The sequence below is a fragment of the Mirounga leonina genome, unplaced genomic scaffold, assembly GCF_011800145.1.
Source record: "Mirounga leonina isolate KUSES-001 unplaced genomic scaffold, KU_Mleo_1.0 Mir_150, whole genome shotgun sequence".
In the NCBI taxonomy this organism is placed as follows: Eukaryota; Metazoa; Chordata; class Mammalia; order Carnivora; family Phocidae; genus Mirounga; species Mirounga leonina.
In genome coordinates, this window is record NW_023270374.1 from 23,237,133 (window position 1) to 23,261,847 (window position 24,715).

The 24,715-nt window shown below is 49.1% G+C and overlaps 1 protein-coding gene across 4 annotated transcripts in view; it reads right to left on the reverse strand.

Moving 5' to 3' along the window:
• Positions 1–271: 271 nt before the first annotated feature.
• HCK (HCK proto-oncogene, Src family tyrosine kinase) overlaps positions 272–24,715 on the reverse strand; it is a 40,218-nt gene continuing 15,774 nt past the window's right edge. For 2 of the 4 annotated variants that reach the window (XM_035006053.1, XM_035006051.1), the window contains exons 2-13: positions 23,607–23,724; positions 20,752–20,794; positions 20,296–20,398; positions 19,410–19,508; positions 16,177–16,280; positions 13,233–13,382; positions 12,768–12,920; positions 11,103–11,282; positions 9,992–10,068; positions 4,461–4,614; positions 3,414–3,545; positions 272–773 (exon numbers count right to left, since the gene is read on the reverse strand). In XM_035006053.1, the coding sequence (XP_034861944.1) occupies positions 571–773; positions 3,414–3,545; positions 4,461–4,614; positions 9,992–10,068; positions 11,103–11,282; positions 12,768–12,920; positions 13,233–13,382; positions 16,177–16,280; positions 19,410–19,508; positions 20,296–20,398; positions 20,752–20,794; positions 23,607–23,723 (1,515 nt within the window). In that variant the 5' untranslated portion in view covers position 23,724 and the 3' untranslated portion in view covers positions 272–570. Of the gene's footprint in view, positions 774–3,413; positions 3,546–4,460; positions 4,615–9,991; positions 10,069–11,102; positions 11,283–12,767; positions 12,921–13,232; positions 13,383–16,176; positions 16,281–19,409; positions 19,509–20,295; positions 20,399–20,751; positions 20,795–23,606; positions 23,725–24,521; positions 24,581–24,715 lie in introns of those variants that run through there. The other 2 variants (XM_035006052.1, XM_035006054.1) reach the window with 2 other exon arrangements.

Here is a 24,715-nt window from a genome sequence, read left to right on the forward strand (position 1 = left end):
ATCTGACCTCTGGAACTGTAAGATAATGAATTTGTGTTTTAAGCCACCAAGTTTGTGGTCATTTGTTACAAAAGCCATAGGAAACTAACACAGCCAGTGGCTATTTGGGGGCAGTTAGAAACCCTGGGAGCCTTGGACCCCACTTGTCTTCATGCTCCTGGTCTTTGGAAGGGTCCTTCCCCCCTTTCTGACTCGTCATCCAGCAAAAGGGCAAATAGATGATATTCAGGAACTGGCAGGACAGGACAAGCTGATCTGTCAGTAAAGCCTTTAGCATTTGTATCTTTTATTTAAATATTTATTGCATTATTTTTAAAGTTTCTCATCCAAACCACAGCTGCAACTGGAATCCAGCTGTCCCAGGCAATAGAAATATCAACTTGGGGTCTCCTGAGGGGGGCGGATTGTAGATTGCTGGAGTCAAAAAGAGATTGTTCTGGTTCAGCCCCTTGACAGATGAGGAACTGTGGCTGGAACTGGGGGTGGGTGGTGTCTGGGACTGGGAAGGGTGAGCCGGCACCAGGCAGGTGGCGCTGGAGGCACCTCTTAGACCCCGCCCGGGTCTGCCCATCACGGCTGCTGTTGGTACTGGCTCTCAGTGGCCGTGTAGAAGTCGTCCAGCACACTCTGGATATATTCGAAGGTGGGCCGCTCCTCAGGGCGGTTCTTCCAGCAGCGTGTCATCATTTTGTAGAGCTCCTCAGGGCAGTGCTCTGGTCGAGGCATGCGGTATCCATGCTCCAGTGCCCGGATCACCTCAGGGTTTGTCATCCCTGAGAAGGAGCCATGGAATTAAAGAGGGAGGGACTGGGACAGGGAAACCCGGAGTGACAGAGACTGTTGCCTCCCCAGCAGCTATCACTTCCCACCTCCCCTGGGAGCTGAGCCCCCCCCACTATGAAAGCCAGGTACCCCTTCCCCAGCCTCCCCTACAGCTAGGGCAGGACCATGGCACCCAATTTTGGCCAATGGCAGCTGAGGAGCATTGTCCCGGGAGACTGCCAGGAAAGGTGTTCCTCCCATGGAAGATACACCCTTCCTCTTTCCAACGACACTGAGAAACGACCTGATCCTTGGAGCTGAAGCACCACACGGGGAAGACAATCACAGAGAAGCGAACCCACAGACCTGAGTGCTGTTGAGCACTTGAACTAGCCAGTCACCAATGCCAGACTCCTTCTCATGGAGGTTAATAACTTGCCTATTGTTTCTGCCATTCTTAGTTATTTTCTTACTTAGAGCCTAATGCATCCTAATGGATTTGGTTCCATAACCCAACGCCTGGCTTTTACTGGTGTACTCTCAAGACAAAACAGGCAGTCTGTCTCAGTGTCACTCTGTGAATGGGACTATTTCCTTGTTCAATTGAAGTTTATGTGAGATATCCTTAAGAACAATCTTCTACATGTCTACAATGCCCAATTTTACATTATCAGTCTAGAGCTCCAAACTCATATATCCGAGTGCTTCCTTCAACATCTTTACTTGGATGTTACAAGTCACCTCAATGTAAAAGGGCTAAACCAGAACTCTTGAATTTCTAACCCCAGACTATCACCCACTTGGCTGCTCAATTAACCAAGAGGATCAACCTTGATTCTTCTCTCTCTCACCTTCCATATCAGCAAGTCACATTTTTCCTTCTTTTGAAAGATATTATCAACCCATCAATTTACCTCTGTCTCTACCACCTCTCCCTATCCCACTGCTGTGGCCCTGGATCCACTCTCCATGCTGAACCAAAGCATCACTTAAAGATGGAAATCAGATGATGCCACTTCCCTGACTCAAACCCTCCAATGGCTTCCATACACTTACACTAACATCCACAGTCCACAGTTTTCAGCATGGCCATGGGCCCTCCCTGATCTGGCCCCTGCCGACCTCATCATTCACCATCTGCTCTCATTCCTTGTCTCCAGCTACCAGGCTTCCTTGTTCTTTCTTCAGACACACCTCAGAGCCTAAGAGCTAGCAGTGTCTTCTACCTGGAATCTTTCCCCTAGTTCCTCACTGAGCTGTCTTTCAACTCAAATAGGACCTGCTCTGACAGGAGCTGGGGAGCACCACAGGTGCCCCATGTCACTCCCTCTCACTCACCCTGCTTCGTTCTCTGCTCAGAAGTAACCTCCAGCTGAGAGTGTGTGTCTGTTGTGTGTGTGTGTCCCTCCAGGCTAGAATGTGCTCGACTCACCATATCCCCAGTGCCTAACACACAGGAGGGATTCGATCAAAACCAATCAATGAACCAACTGTCTATACCTCTTACTTCTAATCTTCACAACCACGTCTGCAAGGTAGACACCATTACCTATATTTGTTTAAAGGTGAAGACACTAGGGTAGGAGAAGTGAAGTGAATTTCTCCAAGTGTAATTGCTGATGGGGTGAGATTCAAATTCAGGATGGTTTATATACAAAGTCAGGGACTCTTTAAATCTGCCTTTCTCCTTCTCCCCAGTGTTCTGGCTACAGAACAAGAGACATCTCAACCAGAAAGGAACAGAGAATAACATTATTTATGGACTCACAGGCAATCTACATGTTGGGTATGTCTTTGTGACTGCCTGGTCTACTCAGCGTAGGGTGCTGCCCATAGGGGATAAATTAATCCATTCAACAAACAGTTATTAAGAACCCACCATGTACCAAGAACAGAGGTGGGCAGTACACATACACTAGTAAGGAATACAGACATGATTTCTGACCTCACGGAGCTCAGTGTCTGGTGGGGGAAAATATTAAACAAATCTGTAGTTGTCAATTGCAACGAATACTATGAATGAGACAATATGGGGTATTACGAATGAGAAGTAGCGGTCATGTAAGATACTTTAGATGACTGGATGGTGGCGTACAGAATGAGATGAAGCTGGAGAAGTAGGCAGGGGCTGGATCATGTAGGACCTACAGGCCATAATTAGAAGTTTGAGATTTTGTCCCAATTACGATGAGAGACCATTAAAGAGTTAGAGGTGGAGAAGGGACAAGATCTGTTTCACAATTCTACAAGGATCCCTCTGGCCTCAGTGGAGAATGGCCTGTCGGGGAGAGGGACAAATGCAGGGAGACTGCGTAGGAGGCCACTGTACCATCAAGGTGGGAGAAGATGTTGGCCTGAATGTGGGTGGAGACAGTGGAGTTAGACATGAGCATGTATTTAGGAGGCAAGTGGCCAAAACCTTGGGACTGCTTTGGATGTAGTAAGGGGTGAGAGAAAAGGAAGGGCCAAAGATGTCCTCAGATTTTCAGCTTAAGAAACTGGGTGGATGGTGGTACCTTTAACTGAGATGGGGCAGATGAGGGGAGGTTGGGGGCAAGGATCAAGAACTCCATCTGAATGAATACACTGACAAGAGAAGAGACCCAGGCTGGGCCATGGAAGCAGCTGCAAGCTGATGCCCGCTTCGCTACCTGGGTAAGGGATCCGGCCATAGGTGATGATCTCCATCAGCAGAATACCAAAGGACCAGACGTCTGACTTGATGGTGAAGGAGCCAAAGTTGATGGCTTCAGGGGCTGTCCACTTGATGGGGAACTTGGCCCCTGTGGGATTGGACAGAGCAGAGTCAGAGACAGTCTGGGAGCAGTCAGGGCTGGGTGTCTGCTAGGGTGAGGAGCAGGACAGGGGCAAGGCTGCTAACATCTGCCCCTACGTCCAGCCTCCACGGAAGCAAGGGCTATCCATCCTGAGGACAGATGTCTAGAGTGGAGGGGAAGGGGCAGAGGGGTTTGGGGCGTGCCAGGGGAGCTGGCACTCTGGACTATCTCATTGATTCAGCCAATACCCCAGTGAACTACAGCTCCCAAAGAGTAGAGTCCTTGAGGACTTCTATAAATGGAATCATACAATATGCAGTCTTTGTCACTTAACACGATGTTCTGAAAGCTTTCCACGGTAAGCATCTAGTCCTTCCGTCCTTTATTGTGGCCGAATAATGTGGTCTTGTTGCTTCTACTTTTTGGCTGCCACAAATTATGTTGCTATTCATACACAAGTTTGCCTGTTTCTGAATTTTATGTAAATGGCGCCATCCAGCTCTCCTTTTTTTTTTTTTTGGTCTGATTTCTTTCATTTCAATATCATGTCTTTGAGAGCCAACCATTTGGTTGGGTGGAGCACTGGTTTGTAATTTTTCATTGCTGCCTAATATTATATTACATGAATGTACCACAATTTATATATTGGTTCCACTACTCATGGATATTTGGATTCTTCCCAGTTTTTTCTATTACGCATAAAGTTGCTCTCACCCTTAATTTCCACATGCATTTGGCTAGCTCACCCTAAAATTGATCAGAGTCACTTGGTGAGAGTCTACAGACCAGGATACTCTGTCCAGAAGGACTCCAGCAAGCTTACTAACACATAGCTAATACGGAGACAGACACATGTCTTGACTCTCAATGCTCACAACCCATCCAAGTGGGCCCCATGGGTCCCTTGGCAGCGCTCCCTACCTTCCCGAGCCATGTACGCGTTGTCCTCGATGACACGTGCCAGGCCAAAGTCGGCGATCTTACACACCAGGGACGCAGAGACCAGGATGTTGGCGGCTCTAAGGTCTCGGTGAATGTAGTTCCTCTGCTCAATGAAGGCCATGCCTTCTGCAATCTCCACCCAAAACAGAGACATCCTCATCTTCACATCTGGCCCAGCCCAAGGCAGGTCCCACCCAAAAACACAAGAGGAGTGTCTAAGTTTGAGAAAATGGGAAAATGTGTGTGCCAGCTTCCCCTTTCTTGTGGAAGGGTCCTGAGCGCAGGTTGGCATTTCTCTATCTCCCCATCTAGGTTGGGGGGGAATCTGAGGGCTGGGTCACTTTAGAAGCTTCTTTGGGATTCCAAGACTTCCAGAGACTACTTTGAGGAAAGAGCAATGGCAATGGCGTTATTTCCTCAGGACCTACATACACACACACCAGAATACTATGAGGTCCTCTCATCCCCAGCCTTCTTTCTGGAAGACAAGCTAGGCTAATGTCATATTCTGCTGTATCTCTTGTACCTTCTTCATCCTCAAGCCTGGGTAGGGAAAATTCATGTATTCATTCAACAAGTATCTACTGAGTGTCTCACGGGTGCCAGGCATATTATTTGAACAGCTGGTGAGCCAGGCAAGACCCCTGCAGGTAGTAGTAAGTGCCATAAAGGATAAAGCAGGATAGCAGGACATGAAGTGTAGACTGCGGTTTTGGATTGAGTAGTCAGAGAAGGCTGCTTTGAAGAGGTGAGATTTTAGCAAAGATCTGAGTAGTGACAATAAGTGTGTCAAATAAGAGCATTCCTGGCAGTAAGAACATCACGTGCAAAGGCCCAGAAGTAGGAATGAATTTGGTGTTCATGGAACAGGTGGCTGAGCAGAAGTTGCCACAGAGAGATGGGAGCGGGGTGGGGGGAGTTGAGGTTGAGAGGGAGGCTGCTGACTGTGAAGAACCTTCTAGGTTTGGAGGGGAGGTTGGATTGTACACTGAGCGCAATGGGAAGATTGTAGAAGTCCTCTAGCAGGAGTGTGACATGGTCTGATGTATATTTTAATGCCATCATGCCTGCTGAATGAATAATAGACTGTATGGAGAATTCTCATTCACAATGGGTCCCTGGAAGCCTCTGATGGAAAGATGTGGGATCTTTCCTTAGGGACTTTTTTTTTTTTTTTTAAGATTTTATTTATTTGCCAGAGAGAGAGAGCGTGCGCACAAGTAGGCAGAGCAGTAGACAGAGGGAGAAGGAGAAGCAGGTTCCCCGCTGAGCAGAGAGCCTGATGCGGGGCTCGATCCCTGGACCCTGGGATCATGACCTGAGCCGAAGGCAGATGCCCAACCGACTGAGCCACCCAGGTGCCCCCTTAGGGACCTTTTTCAAGGGCTTGTGCATTAACCCTCATAAAGAGGTTTATAATTAACACCCAGACACCTAGAAAACAGCGTTTATGGCTTACAAACTGGCCTTTGAGCTCCTCGAGCCAAGTGTTATTACAATCTCGGTTTTACAGAGTAGGGGACACTTTTTCCATATCATTCCACCAGGAAAATTCTCAGTGTCAGACTCAAACCAGTCTGCAGATTTCCAATCCATGTGCCCCATGTTGCCTCTAATTAAAGCAGAACTCCAGTGCTCTGGAGGACTGCAGCTGGGTGCAATCTGGTAAGATTTGTGGGGTGGGGTCGGGGAGCCTGGCAAGACAGACCAGACCAAGACACAAGCCTGCTCAAGGTCAGAGGCAAGGGGTGGCGCACTTGCGGGAAGTGGTCAGCAGGGGGAACCTGGTGGCTACCAGAACCGAGGTGTGAGGCTTCAGACTTTGTAACAAAAACTTGAGACTGCTTTTGCTTGGAGTCTCAAGCCTGGGGTGAGATGAGACAAGGTCTTGTGGGGGGCAGAGGGGTGGGGAGGGGAAGGGATTTATCAGGAGTCCTCAGACAACAGAACAGTTAACAAGGGCTATTATGCTAATGGCAGGCACTGTAGCTTCCTCATATACTATGAGAGGATACTTGAGCTTAAACAGCATTTGCTCTGTGCTTTGGGGAGGTGCGCCTGCTATCAGCCCTACGTCACGGGCAAGAAAGCTGAATTCTGGAGAAATAAGTAACTGGTCCAAGTGGAGACCAGTAGTGGAACTCCAGCATCCCTGCTCAGGGTCTGGGCACTGATCCATCACTCTACCTGGACTTTTGGCCTTGGATTTGGCACAAATGCGGCTAGTTACCATTTTTTTCAGTACCCACAGGCAGACATTCATGTTATTGATTTTCGCATGCACTCAGGGGGGCAGGTGGGATTAACCCAATTTAGGAGACCGTAGAGGATACTGCCCAAGTAACTCCGCAATTACTCTGGAGTTGGACCAGCTCAGCCTGAGCCCCACAGCTCTGGGACCTCAAGCAAGCTACTTCCCTTCTCTTGCCTTACTTTTCTTCTCCGTAGAAGGGAGGACATCAACAGAACCTGCTTCTGAGGGGTCATGTGAGGATGAATCCTCTAAGTCTACATCAAAGGTGTAGAACAGTGGCACATAAGTATTCACTTCAATTGTGGCTCTTCATGCTCCCTGGTGAGGAAAGTGACATTCAGAGAGGTTAAGCATCTGGCTCAAAGCGACACAGGCAGAGCTGGGTTCAAAACCAAAACTCTATGTGACTCCTAAGCCCAGATGCTTACGTAGTGTTGTTTCTCAAGGATTGAATGAATGAATAATGGAGAGGTTCACTGGGCTCAGGGTTGGTCTAAGAGCTAGGGGTTGATGAAGTGGTGACATTTCATGGCCACCAAGCAGGCTGCCCTGATGTTGGGCATTAAAACTTGGGTTTGAAAAAAACAAAAACAAAAACTTGGGTTTCCTTCTGAGAGTATCAGGGAACCACAAAATCAGAGCTGGAAGGGCCTAATCTGGGCTCTTCCAACTGAATCCCACTGTTTCCGGGGGGTGGCGGGGGGGGGGGGGGGGGGGGACAAAGCAAAGGGCACCCTCTTCAATCTGAGCAGCTCTGTTTTGACCTATTTTAAAATGTTCAGCTGCTGTATAAGATTTCATTTGACCAACAGATTTATGGCTTTATAAAAGGCTTTTGAACTTGAGAAGCACAGATGTGGTCTAATTCCCTCATTTGACAAATGAAGACACCGAGGCCTGTAGTAGGTCTGAGGCTCATACAGCCAGTGGGTGAGACATGTTCTACTGCATCGTCTGCCTTTCTGGGACTGGAGGTGAAGACCTGGTCCCAGGTTGCCTCCTTCCTCTCCCTGGGCCCTCTGCTCCTGGTTTCTGTTCTCCTATCTGTGAAGCAGGGAGAGTGGCGTTTGTCCAGGCTGACTCTCCCCCAACAAGAGTTCTGCCAGTTTGATGGTTATAATTTAGTTATAGGCCAGACTGTTGTTTCCCTAGGGACAGGGACCACTAAAGTGAAAATGCCAGGCCTTGATTTCCATATGGCTCCAGCATTCCAGACTCCAAAATTTAAAGCCTTTATATATATCTATATATATATCTATATATATCTGTATATATCTATATCTGGACATTCCTCTCCTGGGATTTGCATACCCCCATGAGTTCTGCCTTAGGGATCTCCAGAAGGCCCTAGGCAGGTCTCCCTTAACACCCTCCAGGCTGCAAACCACACCCCCTTCATCTTTGCCAGCCCCAGGTACGGGCTGACCAGGCCCAGCTCTTTTGCTTTTTCCCATGGGCTTTGGCACAGGCTGTTTCTTCCATCTGGAGTACCCTCCTCTCTCCAATGCAGCTGCCTAACTTCCACTCATCCTTCAGGGTTCAGCCCAGAAGCCACTTCCTCTGGGAAGCCTTCCTGGGTTGCTCCTGGACCAGGCTAATTGTTCCAGCCACGACCTCCCACAGCATCCCTTTCCTCCCCTGTTTTCCAACAGAGAGGAGAGAATGAGAGAGGACAAAAGCAAAAAGCACTCAAGTGGGGAGTAAGAGGAACTGCAGACAGTGAAGGGAAAATGAGAGAGAAAATGGGATTTTCAGAAGTGGTCCTTTGGTTTGTTTACATTATTTATTTTGCTGGATACTGCATCCTTCGGCGCTGGAGGATCCAGGACCACTTGGGTAATGCCTCTCTTAGACATCCAATTGTTTAATGTCTATAAATTCTGGGAGGACAGAAATACTCTCCATTTCATTCGCTGCTGTATCCTCCCACCTCAACACAGTAATTTAGGCAAACTACTTCATCTCACTGGGCCTCAGTTTCCTCATCTGCACTCAACTGCTTCGCAATGCCTTACTTTCCTATTCTGTAAAATGGGATGACTTGTCTGTGGCTGGACTGTTACATTGGTGGCCCCCAATGGACTGTGCCTCCTGGGACTCATGCTCTTATGCAGCCCCCTCCGACCCTGAGCCTGGGCTGGGCCGTGGGCCATGCTTTGGCCAATGAAAAGTAGCAAAGCATGATGGGAGCAGAGGATTCACAAGTGCTTGCACATTAGGGCTTGGTCCCTTGGAACACTCCCTCTTGGAACGTAGCCACCGTGCTGTAAAGAAGCCCTGATTGGACTGCTGAGTGACGAGGGGCCACAGGAGAGAGATCCCAGAGGCTGAACCACCATGCCGGACATTCTAGCCCCAGGCAAGCTCTCAACAGAATGCATCCATGTGACTGACCTCAGTCTAACCACCCAGCCAACCCCAGTCAACGCACAGCATCACAAGAAATAATAAACTGTCGTTGTTTCAAGCTACTAAGCTTTGGAGGAGTCTTACAGAAGATAATAAAGGGGCACCTGAGTGGCTCAGTCGGTTAAGCGTCTGCCTTCGGCTCAGGTCTGATCCCGGGGTCCTGAGATTGAGTCCCTGGTTGGCTGGCTCCATGCTCAGTGGGGAGTTTGCTTCTCCCTCTCCCTCTGCCCCTTCCCCACCTCATGTGCTCTCTCACATGCTCCCTCTCTCAAATAAATAAATAAAATCTTAAAAAAAATAGATAATAAAAATCCCACTCTCTAAGTTTGATGTGAGGACAAATGTGTTAATGCCTGCAAGACACATACAAAAAGTGTACAGTTGACTCTTTAGCAACGCGAGGGTTAGGACCCTTGCACAGTCAAAACCCACATACAACTTCTCTCTCCCCCAAAACTGAACTACTAATAGCCTACTGTTGACCCAAAGCTTCACCAGTACCGTAAACAATGGATTTATACGTGTTTCATATGTTATATGTATTATACCCTGTATTCTTACAATAGAGTCAGCTAGAGAAGAGAAAATGTTATTAAGGAAATCATAAGAAAGAGAAAATACATTTACATCACTGTACTCTATTTATAAAAAAAGAATCTGCTTCTAAATGGACCCAGTGCAGTCCAAACTCACATTGTTCGCGGGTCAACTGTACGTTCATACTGAGCACTCAGTGCCTGTCACCTGTTATTGCTGGTACTATTATAGCCCGAGCCCAATAAGCATGTGTTAAAGAAATCATTGAGTTCCTGCCCCCCCCCCCCCAACATCCCCCTTTGACTCTCACCTGGGCTGAGAAGTCAATGAGCTTGGGCAACGGCTGCTTGCTGCCCTCCGCACTTTTCAGGAAGTCCAGCAGGCTTCCTGTGGGGGGAGGGGAAGCAACACGTACTACTCAGTACCCACACTCCCTTGGTGTATGGTTAAAATTGCTCGTAGTCATGGATTGAAATAGGGGCACCTGAGTGGCTCAGTTGGTTGAGCATCTGCCTTCTGCTCAGGTCATGATCTCAGGGTCCTGGGATCAAGCCCTGCCTTGGGCTCCCTGCTCAGCGGGGAGCCTGGTGCTCCCTCTCCTTCTGCCTCCTCCCCCCTGTTCATGCTCTGTCTCTTTCTCTTAAATAAATAAATAAAATCTTTAAAAAATAAAAAAAGTAACAGATTTAAATAAGAATATTTATTTACCATGTCTAAAATTTGGGAACTAGAATTTCAGTGTTTTAAAAATGACTTTGTGATTACTGGATGGGGACAATCACGATTTCTTTGACTGAGATAGCTTTCTGAGCCTGGTTAACTGGGGGGGGGGGGGGGGCGTGCTTTCCTGGTGCTGGCATAATTGTGTATTTAGAAAATGGAAAGCGTTTTGAGATTTCAAAATCACACCCAATGAGGTTGTGTGAGATGTTTCTGTTTATCGAAAAATGGGCAAGGATTGAAGATGGTGGTGAAGCGGTGGCCTTAAAAAAAAAAAAAAAATCCCTGGGAAATCTTGGATCATGGGCGGGCAGGGTGGGGGCAACCTGGAAGGAATGCTTTGCCAACTCTCTTTTCCACAGCATTGGTCCAGACCCGGAAGACTACAGGAGAGGCACGGAGCTGCCCCCAGCCTCGAAGGCTTATCCTAAACCCATAAGCCTTTCCTACCATCACCCAGTCCCCTCTCCTGTAGCTCCATGAGCTCCCCTTCTCCTGGCATCCCCTTAAATGATTTCACCCCATTAACCAGGAGAGCTGGGCCATTGCCTGTCAAGGCCCAAGTACTCAAGTTCAATAAGTACTTGTCAGAAGAGCTCCTGGCCGGACTGGAGGGCAAGAACCATGTCAGGATCACCTTTGAGTGTGCAATTGACCAGTATGAACCAACGCCTGCATCCCCAGTGCCCAGAGCGCAGCACCTTTGGCCATGAACTCCGTGATGATGTAGATGGGTTCCTCTGTGACCACTGCATACAGCTTCACCAGCTTGTCATGCTGCAGAGTCTTCATCAGGTTGGCCTCTGCCAGGAAGGCCTCCACAGACATGCTCCCTGGCTTCATCGTCTTCACAGCCACCTTGGTGTGCTTGTTGTAGGTGGCTGGAGCAGGAGAGGGAACAGGAAAGGTGGTCAGAACCCACTGCTCCTTCCCCTATGGCCCTGGGAGGCCCCGCTGCAGAACTGCTTCCTCCAGAACGCCTTCCCTGTTCATCTCAGCCCTCAGAGAAGGGAAGGGAGACGCAGGCTTTGGCCTCAGAAAGATGTGGATTAGAAGGCTGGTTCACCACTTCTTAGCTGTGTACCCTTGGGCAAGTCACTTAACCTCTCTGAACTGTGGTCTTCTCATCTGCAAAGTGGAAATGATCAGCACTGCCTTTCAAGGGCTGTTGTAGGGATTCAAGAATAACCTCAGAACCTCACTCAGATTGTTCCTGGTGCACACACATACACACCACCTTTGCTTTGTTACTTACTCATACACACACACCATCTTTGCTTAAAATGCTTTAATCGCAACACTGCTCTCAATTAAATGACCAATCTCGTCATGGTCCACAAAACCCTGCAGGATTTGGCCTCGCCCACCTTGCCAGCTTCATCATCCACCAAACACCCCCTTGCCTTTTGTGCACCAATCAGCCTGCATATCAGTCAGTCTCAAGCACCCAGCTCCCCCTCCCACCACAGGGACTCAACCCACCCCACCCCTGCCTCATCTTGTTGATCTTGTAAATCTCATAATTACTGTGTTTCCATTTTTGCCTTGGCTGCCAGGAAGCTCAAATCTAGATTTGAGGTCTTCCTGTAGTGAGAGTCTAAGGCCTTATATAATATTTTTAGTTTTCCAACCTTATCACTCAGATCCACTTTACATTCTTCTCTATAATTTCTCTGCCACATTCTCTTATTCAATGCCTGGCACACAGCAGGGTCTCTGTAAATGTAGTTGAAATGTGTGGATTTTAAATTTATTTTTTCTGGCTGAATTGTCTGCATCTCTGTAGGTCGTCTTCGCTCCCACTTGGAACATGGTGGAGTGCACCAGGCATTGGGCCAGGCATTGCACCTACCCCACATTCCGCAAAGCAGGCATTGCTGTTCTCAAGTTATTAGGGGCAGGACGGCAGGGGTGATGCACGCCTTTCTGGTGCCCCACAATGCCCTCGCGTGGCGCTGGGCACATGACGGGTGCTCAGAGCAGCTTGCTCATCAGTTGCCAACACTGAACGTACCTGAAAAATCTCCAAACTACATTTCCCCACTCTTAGTTTCCATCATCCTAAGACGCCTCTGATGATCTCAACCCCAAACTGGTGGACTGTCCCAGCTCCATACAAGGGAGGGGAGGGTGACCCCTCCTGCCCAGAGGGGAGATTTGGACCCCAACAAACCTGGCCTCAAAGGCAAATCAGCGTGTGCATAGCAGGATAATGTGGTTGCTTTCAGAGGAATTGCTCCTTTACGGTTATTATTCATATCTCCCCTTCCCCCCTAGGTGGCATCCCCACTTTGCCTCCAGCCGTTCCTGGAAGCAATGACCTCCCTCATTCGGCCTCCCTCCACCCTCTGGCCCTGGGTCCTTACCCATCCAGACTTCCCCAAACTGCCCGGCTCCAAGTTTCTTCTCCAGCTTGAGGGATTCCCGGGGTATCTCCCAAGCATCTTTCTCCCACGGCTTCTGGGGCTTGGAGGACATGCAGGGCATTGTCAGCTTCTGGCAGAGTCCATCACTCCCCTCTGGAACACAGCCCCTGGTCAGTTGAGGGCAGCCAGCCAGAGACTTCCCCTCGGAGGCCTCCCTGCCCGGTCCATTGCCTGTGGCCAATGTTCCAATGGGTTACCGCTATCGGGGACATGAGGACAGAGCATGATGAGATGTCACCTTGACCCTCCTGTTCAACAGGACTAAGACTTCCAGAGACTCAAAGCAGCTATTTGGGGAGGGTCAGGAAGAGCTCAGCGGGCCTCAGAGGCTGCAGCGCACCCTTCACTAGGATTCCTGGGAGACGGGTCCACCCTGGTTGGGATGCAGCCCTGGGCAGGACTCACTCTTGTAGTGGGCCACCAGCTCCTGCAGGGTGCTGAAGGTGCTCCGTGGGGAGATGTAGAAGCCCCCACCGTCCAGGGTCCGGATCTTGTAATGTTTCACCGCTTCCCTGTGCTGGGGGTCATAGTCTCGCACAGACAACGAGTAGCTTCCTGCACGGGCCAGAGAAAAACCCCTCAGGAGTGAGATCTCAGAGCCCGCCACCTCATGTTAGCACCCTGACGCCCATTCCTGGCACCTCCGTGGGGGCACCAGGGCAGCGGAGTGCAGGGGAAGAGTGGGCTGTGGGGTCAGGCTCTCTGGTTCTCGTCCAGTCTCCTCCATGTCCAGCTGTGAGACCCTGAACAAGTGACCATGTCACTGCTCTGTGCCTCAGCTTCCTCATCTGTAAAATGGGGTTGGTCATCATACCTCCGTAGCTCATCACATTGCCTGATGATTAAAAGAAGTAATGCTGTAAAGCACTCAGGATGTGAACACTCAGCACATGTCAGCTCTCATCAGCATCTTCATTATCTCGATCTATCTATCATCTATCATCTATCACAAAAGCCAAGACACCACATCAGATTGGTAAATAGGTTACTCAGAAACAAACAAAAAGATCCACAACAACAAACGCAGTCTGACTCTTGAAATGTAAACACTGAAATGTAAATGTCAACATTAGATGTCATGGTAGGCTGAACAACAGCCCCCTGAGATGTCCATGTCCTAATCACTGGCACCTATGACTTTGTTAGTTTAAAGGGACTTGGGGGATGTGATCCCGGTAAGGATCTAGAGATGGGGAGATTGTTGTAGGTTGTCCAGGTGGTCCCAAGGGAATCACAGGGTCCTTATAAGAGGAGGTGGGAAGGTCAAAGTCAATAGTAGGATAGGTGAAGATGGAAACACAAGGTTGGAGGGATGTGAGAAGGGGGCCATGAGCCAAGGAATGCTGCTGGCGTCTGGAACCTGACAAAGGCGAGGAATCAGATTATTTCCTGAAGCCTCTAGAAGGAACCAGCCCTTCGGACACCTTGACTTGAGCCTAGCGAGACCAATTTCAGACTTCTGACCTCCAGAATTGTAAGATAATAAATTTATCTTGTTCTAAGTCACGAAGTTTGTGGTCCTTTGTGACAGCAGTAGTAGGAACCTAATGAGCATGACATCACACAGACCAGAAACACACAAGTCTTTCAGTCCCTGACCATGCTTCTGCATTTGCAAGCTGTGCGTCATTGGGCACGCTATTAGCCTCTCTGTCTCTCATCTGCTCTATGTGCACTGTGGGTACTATGTCACAGGATTTTGAGGAGTACAGCTTCCTCATCTGTATGTATCTCGATGATGTATCTCATCATCGAGATAATGAAGATGCTGATGAGAGCCGACATGTGCTGAGTGTTCACATCCTGAGTGCTTTACAGCATTAATTCTTTTAATTATCAGATGTTGTTGCACGAATAACAATTGACCAGATATGCCAGCCACTGTTCTAAGAACTTCGTCCAAATAAACTATGAGTGAATATGAATAATTGTCACAAAAATGGATTGTAATTATATGAATATAAGGCATTATGTTATTCATTATAGTGAATGAATAACCCCATGAGGTCAAGGTTTTAGATCACCGTCATTTTAGAGGCAAGGAGATTGAGGTCCAGGCAGGTGAACTAACTCACTTGCAGTCATGCAGCTGGGAAGGGGCAGAGCCAGGTTTCAAACCCAGGCAGCTGGCTCCGGGCCCCACTCTTTGCCACTCTGCCGGGCCAAGGTGAGGCTGGCTTGACTGATACTAGATGGGGGTGGGGTAGAATCTGAGAAGCAGCAGGATGGGATTCAGGGCACTCACGGTGCCAGTTTTATTAAACTGGCTAAACTGGCCCCTCGGGTCCTCCGTCTGGGGGGACCTGTGAGAGTGAACCAGGCTCACCTTCCTGCCCTTCAGGGCTGGGGTGGTTTCTCGTCTCCCCAGCCACTATCTTCAGGATGGACCAACTCAGTCAATCCCCCAGCTGTCCTGGGAGCAGCTGGAGAGAAGCTGGGGACTGTGTATAGCTTTGCCTTTTTTGTCCTATTTCCCTTGCCCTGAGGCTTGAAGGGGGCCGGTTGCGTGGGAGGAAATAAAGCCTAAATATGCACTGGCCTGAAACAGTGATGGCGAGTGGCATTATCCTACCATGTTCGGGCTTGACCAATTTGGATATCTAGGGGTAGAGAAGAAGGCCACGCAGATGCCTTTGATGGATGTCCCCCAAACTGCTCAGGATACTGCGAGGTCACACTTTATGCAATTTACTTGCTTAATCTGAGCCAAGCAGCTTTGAGACCAAACATATTAGTTAAGGTGCACCCCATGTGTGAAGTCTGAAATCATGAGACTCCTTCTTGACATCCATTCCTTTGGAAAAATTAGCCTCAACGGATGCTAGTTTATGTGATGTTTTTGGGTACTGTTCTTCCTTCCTGGGTGACAACCCAGCAGAAAGCCCCCGTCACAGCACAGGAATTTCAGGAAGTAGTTCGCCAACATGAAAACTTCCAAAAAACATCAAAAGAGCCAGTTTAAGCAGAGTCTCAGAGGAGGCTGGCCTGGGGCTCTTCCGGCGGCCTGGTCTACCCCTTCCTTATGGAAGGAGGGGGAATCAGGCTTCTGGACAAGATATACTGTGATGGGTATTTTAAGTAATATAAGCTAGTGAAGGTCAAGCTTCAACAGAATATTGTTTTTCGGGGTCCACAACCACTTGGGCCTACGTCCAGGTACCCAACCAGGAACTACAGAGGCTGAGGACACATAAACCAGGCTCGAGCAAAGGGCAAGAGAAAAGTTGGCAGTCTGGTGGGCTGGGTGAGTGGCTCAGCCCTCCCGGGGCATTTGCAGAAGGAGAGTGGTGGCCAGTCATGCCTAAGGTACCCCTGCAGGGTGGGGCAGGGTGGGCAAGGCTGGCATCACCTTTGGTGGTCTCGCTGTCCCGGATCAGGAAGGAGCCCAGCACGTTGCCCGGGGCCAGGAGTTGGCGCTCTGCATCCTTCCGGCTGATGTCCTTGAAGAACCACCTGGTGGAGAGGGGCGGGAGCAGCGTGTGAACCTGGGGTAGGGGGTCCTGCCCCGTTCACACCGGGCACCAAGAGACTGAGAGCCTGGCTTCCTGTAGCATCGATTTTCCCACAAGATTCTTTTGGGAAAAATAACCATTCTTTTGATACGGAAACAGACATTTTACCAGGAGTGAATTCAGTTTGCTGAGATGGAAACTTATGCAGTTTGGGGAGCTTTCTTTAAGAAAAATAATGCCAAAAGAAAGATTTCCCCCAAAAAAAACTGTAAAAAAAAAAAAGAAGAAGAAGAAAAAACTTTTTTTTAGAGAAAAAGAGTACAGCATTACAATACAAAATGCCCATGGGTCATTTCATTGCCACCCAATGTGAGGGATATGGTGATGGATAGAAAAACTGACTGGTAAGATACAGCAGTCTTAACCAACTGTGGTCAAAATCTTGCTTTTGCCAATTTCAGAGGTACACATGAGCATCCTCTCAGGGTCTCAGACGTCCATGGGAGTGGGGGCCTGAACTTTGTAAACTTTACAATGTATCCTCTTCTGTGTGTACAAAGTTGAATACAAAGTCAACATGAATTTTCAAGCTAAAATGTGAGATTTCAATAATTTTATACTTGGACCTTTTCATTTTTCTCCCTGAATGTTTGGGATGTTGAGTGGAAAAGCCCAAGCTGCAGCAGCAGCCAAATCCATTCCTACCCTCAGCAGGGTGAGGAGTGGTTCGTGTGCTGTAATGGAAAACGTCCCAGACCTAAGGTCAGCTGGGTTGCACCTGCCACAAATCTGCTATGTGACCTTGAGCAAGTCACTCTCCCTCTTTGGGCCTCTGTTTCCTCTGTATCAACTAGGGGAGAAAGACAGCTAACACTCATCAAGTTCTTGTTATCCACCCAACAACTGTATGGAATTATGGCCCTTATTATCCCCATTTTATAGATGGGGAAACTGAGGAACAGAGAGAGCAAGTTACTTGACTGGTGTCATATAGCTAGGAAGTAGTGGAGGCAGGATTCAAGTCCAGGCGATCTAACTCTGGAACCCACACTCTTCGTCACCATGGGACACTGCCCACCTGCCTTCCCTGCTTTCATTTTTGAACTGATTTGTGCTATGGTGAAATATTCAAGCAATATAACGGGGTACATGGTAAGAGCTGTCTCCCTGGCAATCCCACCCCTGGGAAGTTGTCCCAGGGATTTTGCACAAGGAAGAAATGACAGATACACAAGGAGAGTCACTATAGCCCAGGACTGGAAGCGGTTTCAGTGACCACTAAGAGGGGACGGTAGGGCGTCTGCATGATGGACACTGAGCCTGTACAAGGAAGGTGCAGGACGGTGTGTGTAGTAACTGCCACTGGTGTAAAATAAAGGGAGATATATGTATTTTCTTATGCAAGTATTAAGCATTTGGGAAGACTCATAAGAAACTGGTTGCTTCTGGGGAGGGAAGTGGCTGGTTGGGGATAGGGTGGAAGGAAGACTTTTCACTCTGTTCTATGTCCTTCCCCACTATTTGCATTTTGAAACAAAGTGTTGTCTACTTCAGGGAGGGGGAGGAAGATTCCTCCCCACCCCCCCCTTCCTTTCCAATGCCCTGCCCACCCTCCCCCAAGGCACCCTCTGCTGGCGGCTCCTTGATGCAGACTCAAGAACCGTGAGTGCACTCGGCAAGCCCGATGTCTATTTAGGTCAGTGGTTTTCAAGGTGAGTCCCTGGACCAGCAGCATCAGCCTCACCTGAGAACTTGTTAGAAATGCAAATTATGAATCAGACAGTTGAGGAGCAGGGCCCAGAAACCAGCATTTTAACCAGCCCTCCAGGTGATGGTGATGTACTCAAGACCGAGAAATGACCTTTGTTCACAAATGATAGCCCATGATACATGTTGTCTGCACCCTGCCTTTTCCATTTAGCAAGAATGCTGCCTTGAGGAGTACCACCAGCAGGTGCCTCCTCTAAGGCTGCTGGGAAAGGTGGGGTGTGGGCATTCTGTGAGTGTTCAGATCCTGGAGTCTGGGAGCAGAGCACTGGATGCCCCAAGAGAAAGCCTAGAACGAGTAAGAAGGAACCAAGCCCCGCCTGCCGCGTGTAGGGGGTGTGTTAGGGGGTGGTCCAGGATCAGAGGTGGGAGAGGGGCCTTCCTCACCGCCACAGAGGGGCCAACTTCACATAGCAAAGAGGTTTCATGTGCACTAAGAAGGGCATGACTTTAAGATGGGGAAAGCCCAAACATTTTAATTTTTAATAGGTCAGCATTTCAAACCCTCAACACCATTGAGCCAGAGGGAGGAGGAAGAAGAGAGAAAACTATAGGGACCGCCATTTCTTAACTTTTTGAATGGCTGCTTGTGAACGGGATCTGTCATCGCCCCGTAGCTTGGCCAATCTCGCCCACCACGCTGTGAACATCCCCAGGGAGCAATCCTGGGTCACCTTGTGTCCCTGGAACAGGGCTGCTGGGTGCTCAACAAATGTCTGTTGGGTGATGGGACGGATGCATGAATGCCCTATAACTGTTTATGTTTTCAGAGTCAACCTAGACACAGAGGAGAACCTGCAGCCTAGCCTGCCGTGTTACAGGGAGCTCTCTGAGGGCACGGGTAGTCCCCTGTCTGGCACAGGGCTTGGTGATGGGCGGGCACATATTTACTGAATGAACCAAATGAGGGATGGCTGACCAGGTGTGGGCTGGCTCGCCTCTCAGAAGACCCTCTTTGGTGTGACCATATCCTTCAGTCAACAAATATGTATTGAGCACCTACTGCAGGCCGGCCTGTGCTGAGGATGCCCTGGCAGACAGACAAGGTCCCTGTCCTCAAATGCTCCCACCTAGTGGGGGACACAGGCAGTGAAGGTGTGAGCAACCACAGAAACAAGATTGTTCTTGCTAGCGAGAAGTGTTCAGAAGGGAACAAAACAGGTCTCCATGAGAGATCCCCACAGGGGATCCGCCTTAGGGCGGTGGCCTGAGACCTGAAGGGTGAGAAAGAGCCAGGCAAGAGCAGACCCCTAGGAAGAGTGTGTCATGCAGGGGAGACAGTGAGTGCCAGAGCCCCGAGGCAGGAACAAACCGGATTTTGCTCATACTTCCTTCTGTGGGGCAGGAAAAATGGAATACTTACTCCTCTGTCTCCAGAGAGTCAACGCGGGCAACGTAGTTGCTTGGGATATAGCCTTCTTTCCGGGTGGCCAGGGATCGAGCCTTCCACCAGTCCCCAGACCTGAGGACAGGAGAGAGCAAAGGAGTCAGGGAGCAGAGGGAATCCCCTGGTCCTCCTGGGCCCCCCATCCTTGGCCTAGAATACCTCCCCCCCAAACCCAGGAAGCAGATAGGGTAAGAGGCAGGGTCACCACGGTCCCAGCCCCCAGCACGCACTCCATCATTAGGGTAGGGATCTTTATAACAGTCCCCACTGTGCATCCGAGGGTCTAGAATCAAGCCCCGTCCCTGCATTCATAGCCCACAGCCCTAGGCCTCTGGCCCCACTCTTCCCCCGGACTTGCAGTGGTCCATACTTAGGGTATGGGGTCCTGTGCCCATGGCAGACTCATTTGGGCTAACAGCCACAGAGAGTGGTGTGACCAAGCATAACCACTCCCATTCTTGAGCCCCAGCACACAGTGACACTACATGGAGGGTGAAGACTATAGGGGACTGGAGGTAGGAAACTTCGAGATCCAGAGATCTGTGAATGCAAAGGTACCTCCGAAGGTCTGGTCTACAGATAAACCTGTAGTTTAATTACAGGAGCCCGAGGAAGGCCTCCCTGAGAAAGTACTTTCACCTGTTCACTGTTGCCTGGATGTGCACTGCTAGTAAGTACACAAGCTCCTTTGTTGTGGCTCTCGTCCAGGTTAACAGCAAACCCTTCATCCTCTATTATGATTCTTATCAGCCATTTACCCTCTAGTATAAGATAGTCTATGTGTGTTCTTTATTGACACACAAAAGAGAGCATGATTGAGTATTGGAGGTAGCTATGACTTAGGAGTGGGATAGAGACTCACTCTTCCAGGACCACCATCTGATCTCCCTTCTGGAAACTGAGGTCTTCATGGTGAATGGCCTCATAATCATAAAGGGCAATCACAACGATGTCATCAGGACCTGCTGGGAGAGAGACACGTGGGATGGTGAGGCTTTATCTGAGCACCACCACGGTTCTGGGTGTTTTCTATCCCAACAACTGGCACCCAGCCCTGGACCCACTGACATGTCTGTTTCATGGTATAAATAAGGATTTTGCCATGTGGGGTGCGATTCTAGAGTTTAAAGCTAAAGGTTTGCATTAGTAGACAGTGTAATAGAAACAAAATAGCCTGTACAAAGTACTTTGGGAGCAATTTAAAAGATTTGCAAGGGTGATTTTGACTGTTTGGGATTTTTGCCTTAATCTCGAAGCACCTAACCTAACCCTCTACATGACACAAGACTTCACCACATTACGTTTGCCAAATACTTACCATCTGTGGACCCTGGTGGGTTGTTGTTGCTGTTGTCAGGATGCTGTGGGGAAGAAATGGGAGAAGGGGATGAATCTAATAGTGTGTGGGGAGCCACAGAAGGTCTGTGTCAAAACGGACACCCAAGAGTATCTCATCTCAGCCCTGTGTGTCATGGGAGGAGGATTTGAGAGGGCTGGGGACATATGTGAGGTCACAGAGCCCATGAGGGACACCACAAAGATCCAGGTCTCTTGGGTTGTGGCCTTGGCCTTGGACATACTGGGGGCCTCCCTTGACATATGTGAGGGGGTTGGTCCAGGTCAGTGTTTTCTAAGATATGTTTGAAGAAGCTGTAGGTCTACCAACATGTTCCATGCATAAAGCCTCCATTATGTATATGAAGGACCCTAAGTGATCATCCAGAAGGGATCTGATGCCTACACGTGGTGATCCAGCAGCCCTCAGGGAAGTGGAGCTTCATTCCCAGCACAACTAGGCCTTAAAGATACACTGTTGAGTGAACAAAGCTAGTTCTTCAGAATGAGAAACACGATCCATAGAGAACACACACACATCCTAAATACGTTCTGTGGACACAAACTCTATGTGTGTGAGCAGGACATTGGTCAGAAGAAACTGTAGCTTTCACTGTAATTTGTGATTTTTCTTTTCAAGGGGAATGTGTTTGCATGTTGCACACTTAAGTAAACTTAGAGAAACAGGTATGGGAAACAATGAGAAGTTTGTCTTTTTGGGGGGAGATCCACAAAGCCCATTAAGATTCATAAAGCTCTGAGGACTCCCACAGGGAAGGAGCCTGTTTTGTCCAGTATTTTGTAAACTGATTTGGCCTGGGAACCCTTTCTCTGAGGAACACTTACTAACTTACCACTGAACTAATGCCCTGCAGGAGAACGACAAATGGCTGATAAGAGCATCCCTTAAATATGATGCTCAGAAGACAACCAAAAACTGGTGGGAGAAAACCCTCTGTTTCCTACTGGTGTCAAGCTAAGAAGGCCTTGGAGAACCTGGAGCCCTGGCCACAGAAAGGGCCCAGGGCCATGCAGGTTAGGAGAGAGAACACATCTATGAGTGACTAAGGGTTTAGGATGTCAGTTCAGGACATCACTGGTGTGAGAAGCTCATATCATCTCAGGATGTATTAATAGAGGTCAAGTGTCAGAGGGAGGGAGGTGACAATTCCACTGCTCCCCCCCCCATTCCCAAAATTAACCCTGTTCTAGACATCATGCCTGGAGAAGGGCAAGCAGAATGGAGAGAGGCCAGGAACCCATGTCGTGTGAAAAGATGATTTGGAAGGAATGGGTGGGTTGGGATAAGATCTTTGCCTTCATTCTCTAGTGGTTGTCCTGGGGCAAAGGGAGTGGCTGTATTTGGTGCGGGACTAAGGGGTAGGTTTGGGAACAAGGGGTCAGGGTTATGAGACAATAGGCCTCCTTTCAATCTGAGGAAGAACTTTCTAAGGGCCTGCCCTGGAAGGAGAGAGCACCCTAGCCTCGGGGTTAGAAAGACCCAGTTCTGGGCGCCTGGGTGGCTCAGTCGGTTAAGCGGCTGCCTTCGGCTCAGGTCATGATCCCAGGGTCCTGGGATTGAGTTCCGCATCAGGCTCCCTGCTCAGCGGGGAGCCTGCTTCTCCCTCTCCCACTCCCCCTGCTTGTGTTCCCTCTCTCACTGTGTCTCTCTCTGTCAAATAAATAAATAAAATCTTTAAAAAAAGAAAGAAAGAAAGAAAGAAAGACCCAGTTCTGCTGTTCCCAGCTGTGTGGCCCCGGGGAGGCATTTCACCTCTTTGAGCCTTAGTCACAGTCACAGTGGCGTAACTGTTGCCTCACAGCTTTTGGTGAGGACTAACGGTATAGAAGCGCCTCGCCCCAGTGCCTAGAGGATAGCCGATTATTACAGCCATTCCTGCAACTATAGTACCGTCACCACCACTCCTGGTTCTGTTACTGTTGCTGCCACAGCCTCTCTTCTATCACTCTCACGACTGCAGTCCCAGGGGCCCTGCCGCTGTGGCAACTGTGACCCCCATTATCACCACGAGTACCGCCCTGATTGCGGTTCCTCATTAGCATTTGCCTTCCGCCTCTGTTTCTCCTGCTCCAACCCCTGGTACTTTGGCACTTGCACGGCCCAAGTTTGAATCCTGACGCTACCCCTCACTACCCGTACGGCCTTCAGCACGTTATTAAACTCTGTGTCTCACCTGTGTAATAAAAATTGAGACCTAGGATTACCGTGAGGCTTTAAGGTGTTGATAACCATAGAGCACTTAGGACAGTGCGTGATCCGTCGTGAGCCCCGAGTAAGTAGAGGATAAGTAAGCAAATACCTCTACTGGCGTGACTACTTCTCTTACTTACTGCACCTGCGCTTGCCATTAACTGCACCTGCGCTTGCCATTAACTGCACCTGCGTTTGCCATTATACTCCCGCAGATCTTGCTGTTACAATTGTTACTATGGTTATTGCTATAGCACTAATACTACCATTACCATCACTACTTCGACTGTTGTTGTTACTGGTCAGGTCACTGACTACTCTCAGCACTGCTCGTGCTACTGCCCAGGCTCGGGGCTTCTGCCCTGCCCACCAGGACCTGGTCCCTGGAGCCTGGGCGGAGGGGCCAAGGCCTGGGCAGCCAGACAAGGAGGAGTGATGTCATTGCCCCAGGTCCTTGGTGCAGATGTATTCCAGAGAGATAGGGCACACTGTTGGTGACGGGCCAGCTCCACGTCACCCCAAACATACCCTGCTGACGGCTGGGAAAACAGGAGGCTGTTAGGGCAATTTGGGACAGCATGGGGCAGCCCCTCAGGCGGCCAAACCCCTTTCTTGCCCCCACTCACCCGCTTGCTTGCAGACGTGGGATCTGGCACATACACAGGGCTGTGTGGGTTGGTGCTGGACTCGGTTTTTGAGACCTTGCCTCTGTCCTGGAGGAATTTGGACTTCATGCACCCCATCCTGCATCAGAGATAAGGGAAGTGAGCTTGGCTTGCCCAGAGCCCCACACAGGGAGTCCTAGATGCTGGGTTCCAGGTCCCCTGCCCTCAGGCTGGCTCCCTCTCCCCTACCCTGTCTCCCCCTACCCCTCCCCACCCACCGCCCCTGCCAAGCCCACTCAGTCCACCCTTGCCACCTCTGGGCTTCCCCACATCCTTGTCTGCCACATACCCACACAGAGCTGACAAGTTGTCATAGTCATGCTACCAAGGACCCCTGCAATAGGGAGTTTATTCAGAGAATAAATCATGAGGATGATCAAAATTCAACATGCAGAGCCTTGGAGCAGAGTGGGTGGTAGTTACCACAGGTTCTGGGATCAGAAAGCCTTGAGTTGACACTTTACCCCTCCACCCCACCAACACCTCACTCATCACTCACCCTACTCCTCAGTCTCAGTTCCTCATCAGCAAAGTGGGGATAATAATAATACAACATACTCGCAGGGTGTTGGAAGGATGAGAAAACATGTAGGCAGGGAAATACTTAGCACAGCGTGGGACTCAGAGCAAACAGTAAAGTGAAACTATACTATCATGTAATAAATTACCATTTTATATTAAATGACCAAGATGAGGTCACATAATATGGCTCAAACAATCTAGCTAAATAATAGTCAAGGCATCATCTTCCTTGTATCATTTTATAACTGCCTTATAATAGTTTCCTTCCTCCCTCCCTCTCTTTTTCTTTCTTCCTTCTTTCTCTCATAAGTTTATTTGGTCATTCATTCCTTTGTTTACTCAGTAAACACTTACTGAGCACTCTTCTACACCATGAATAAGATAAGCCAGTTCATGCCGTTATGGAGCTCACCCTGGGGATGAATGGGAGACACAGACAATAAACAGGTAAAAAATACATAACAAGATAAGTTTAGTTAGTGAAAAGTGTGAGGACAATCATCAAGGATGTGATAGGAAACAACATTGCAGGGCTTTTTTAGACAGGG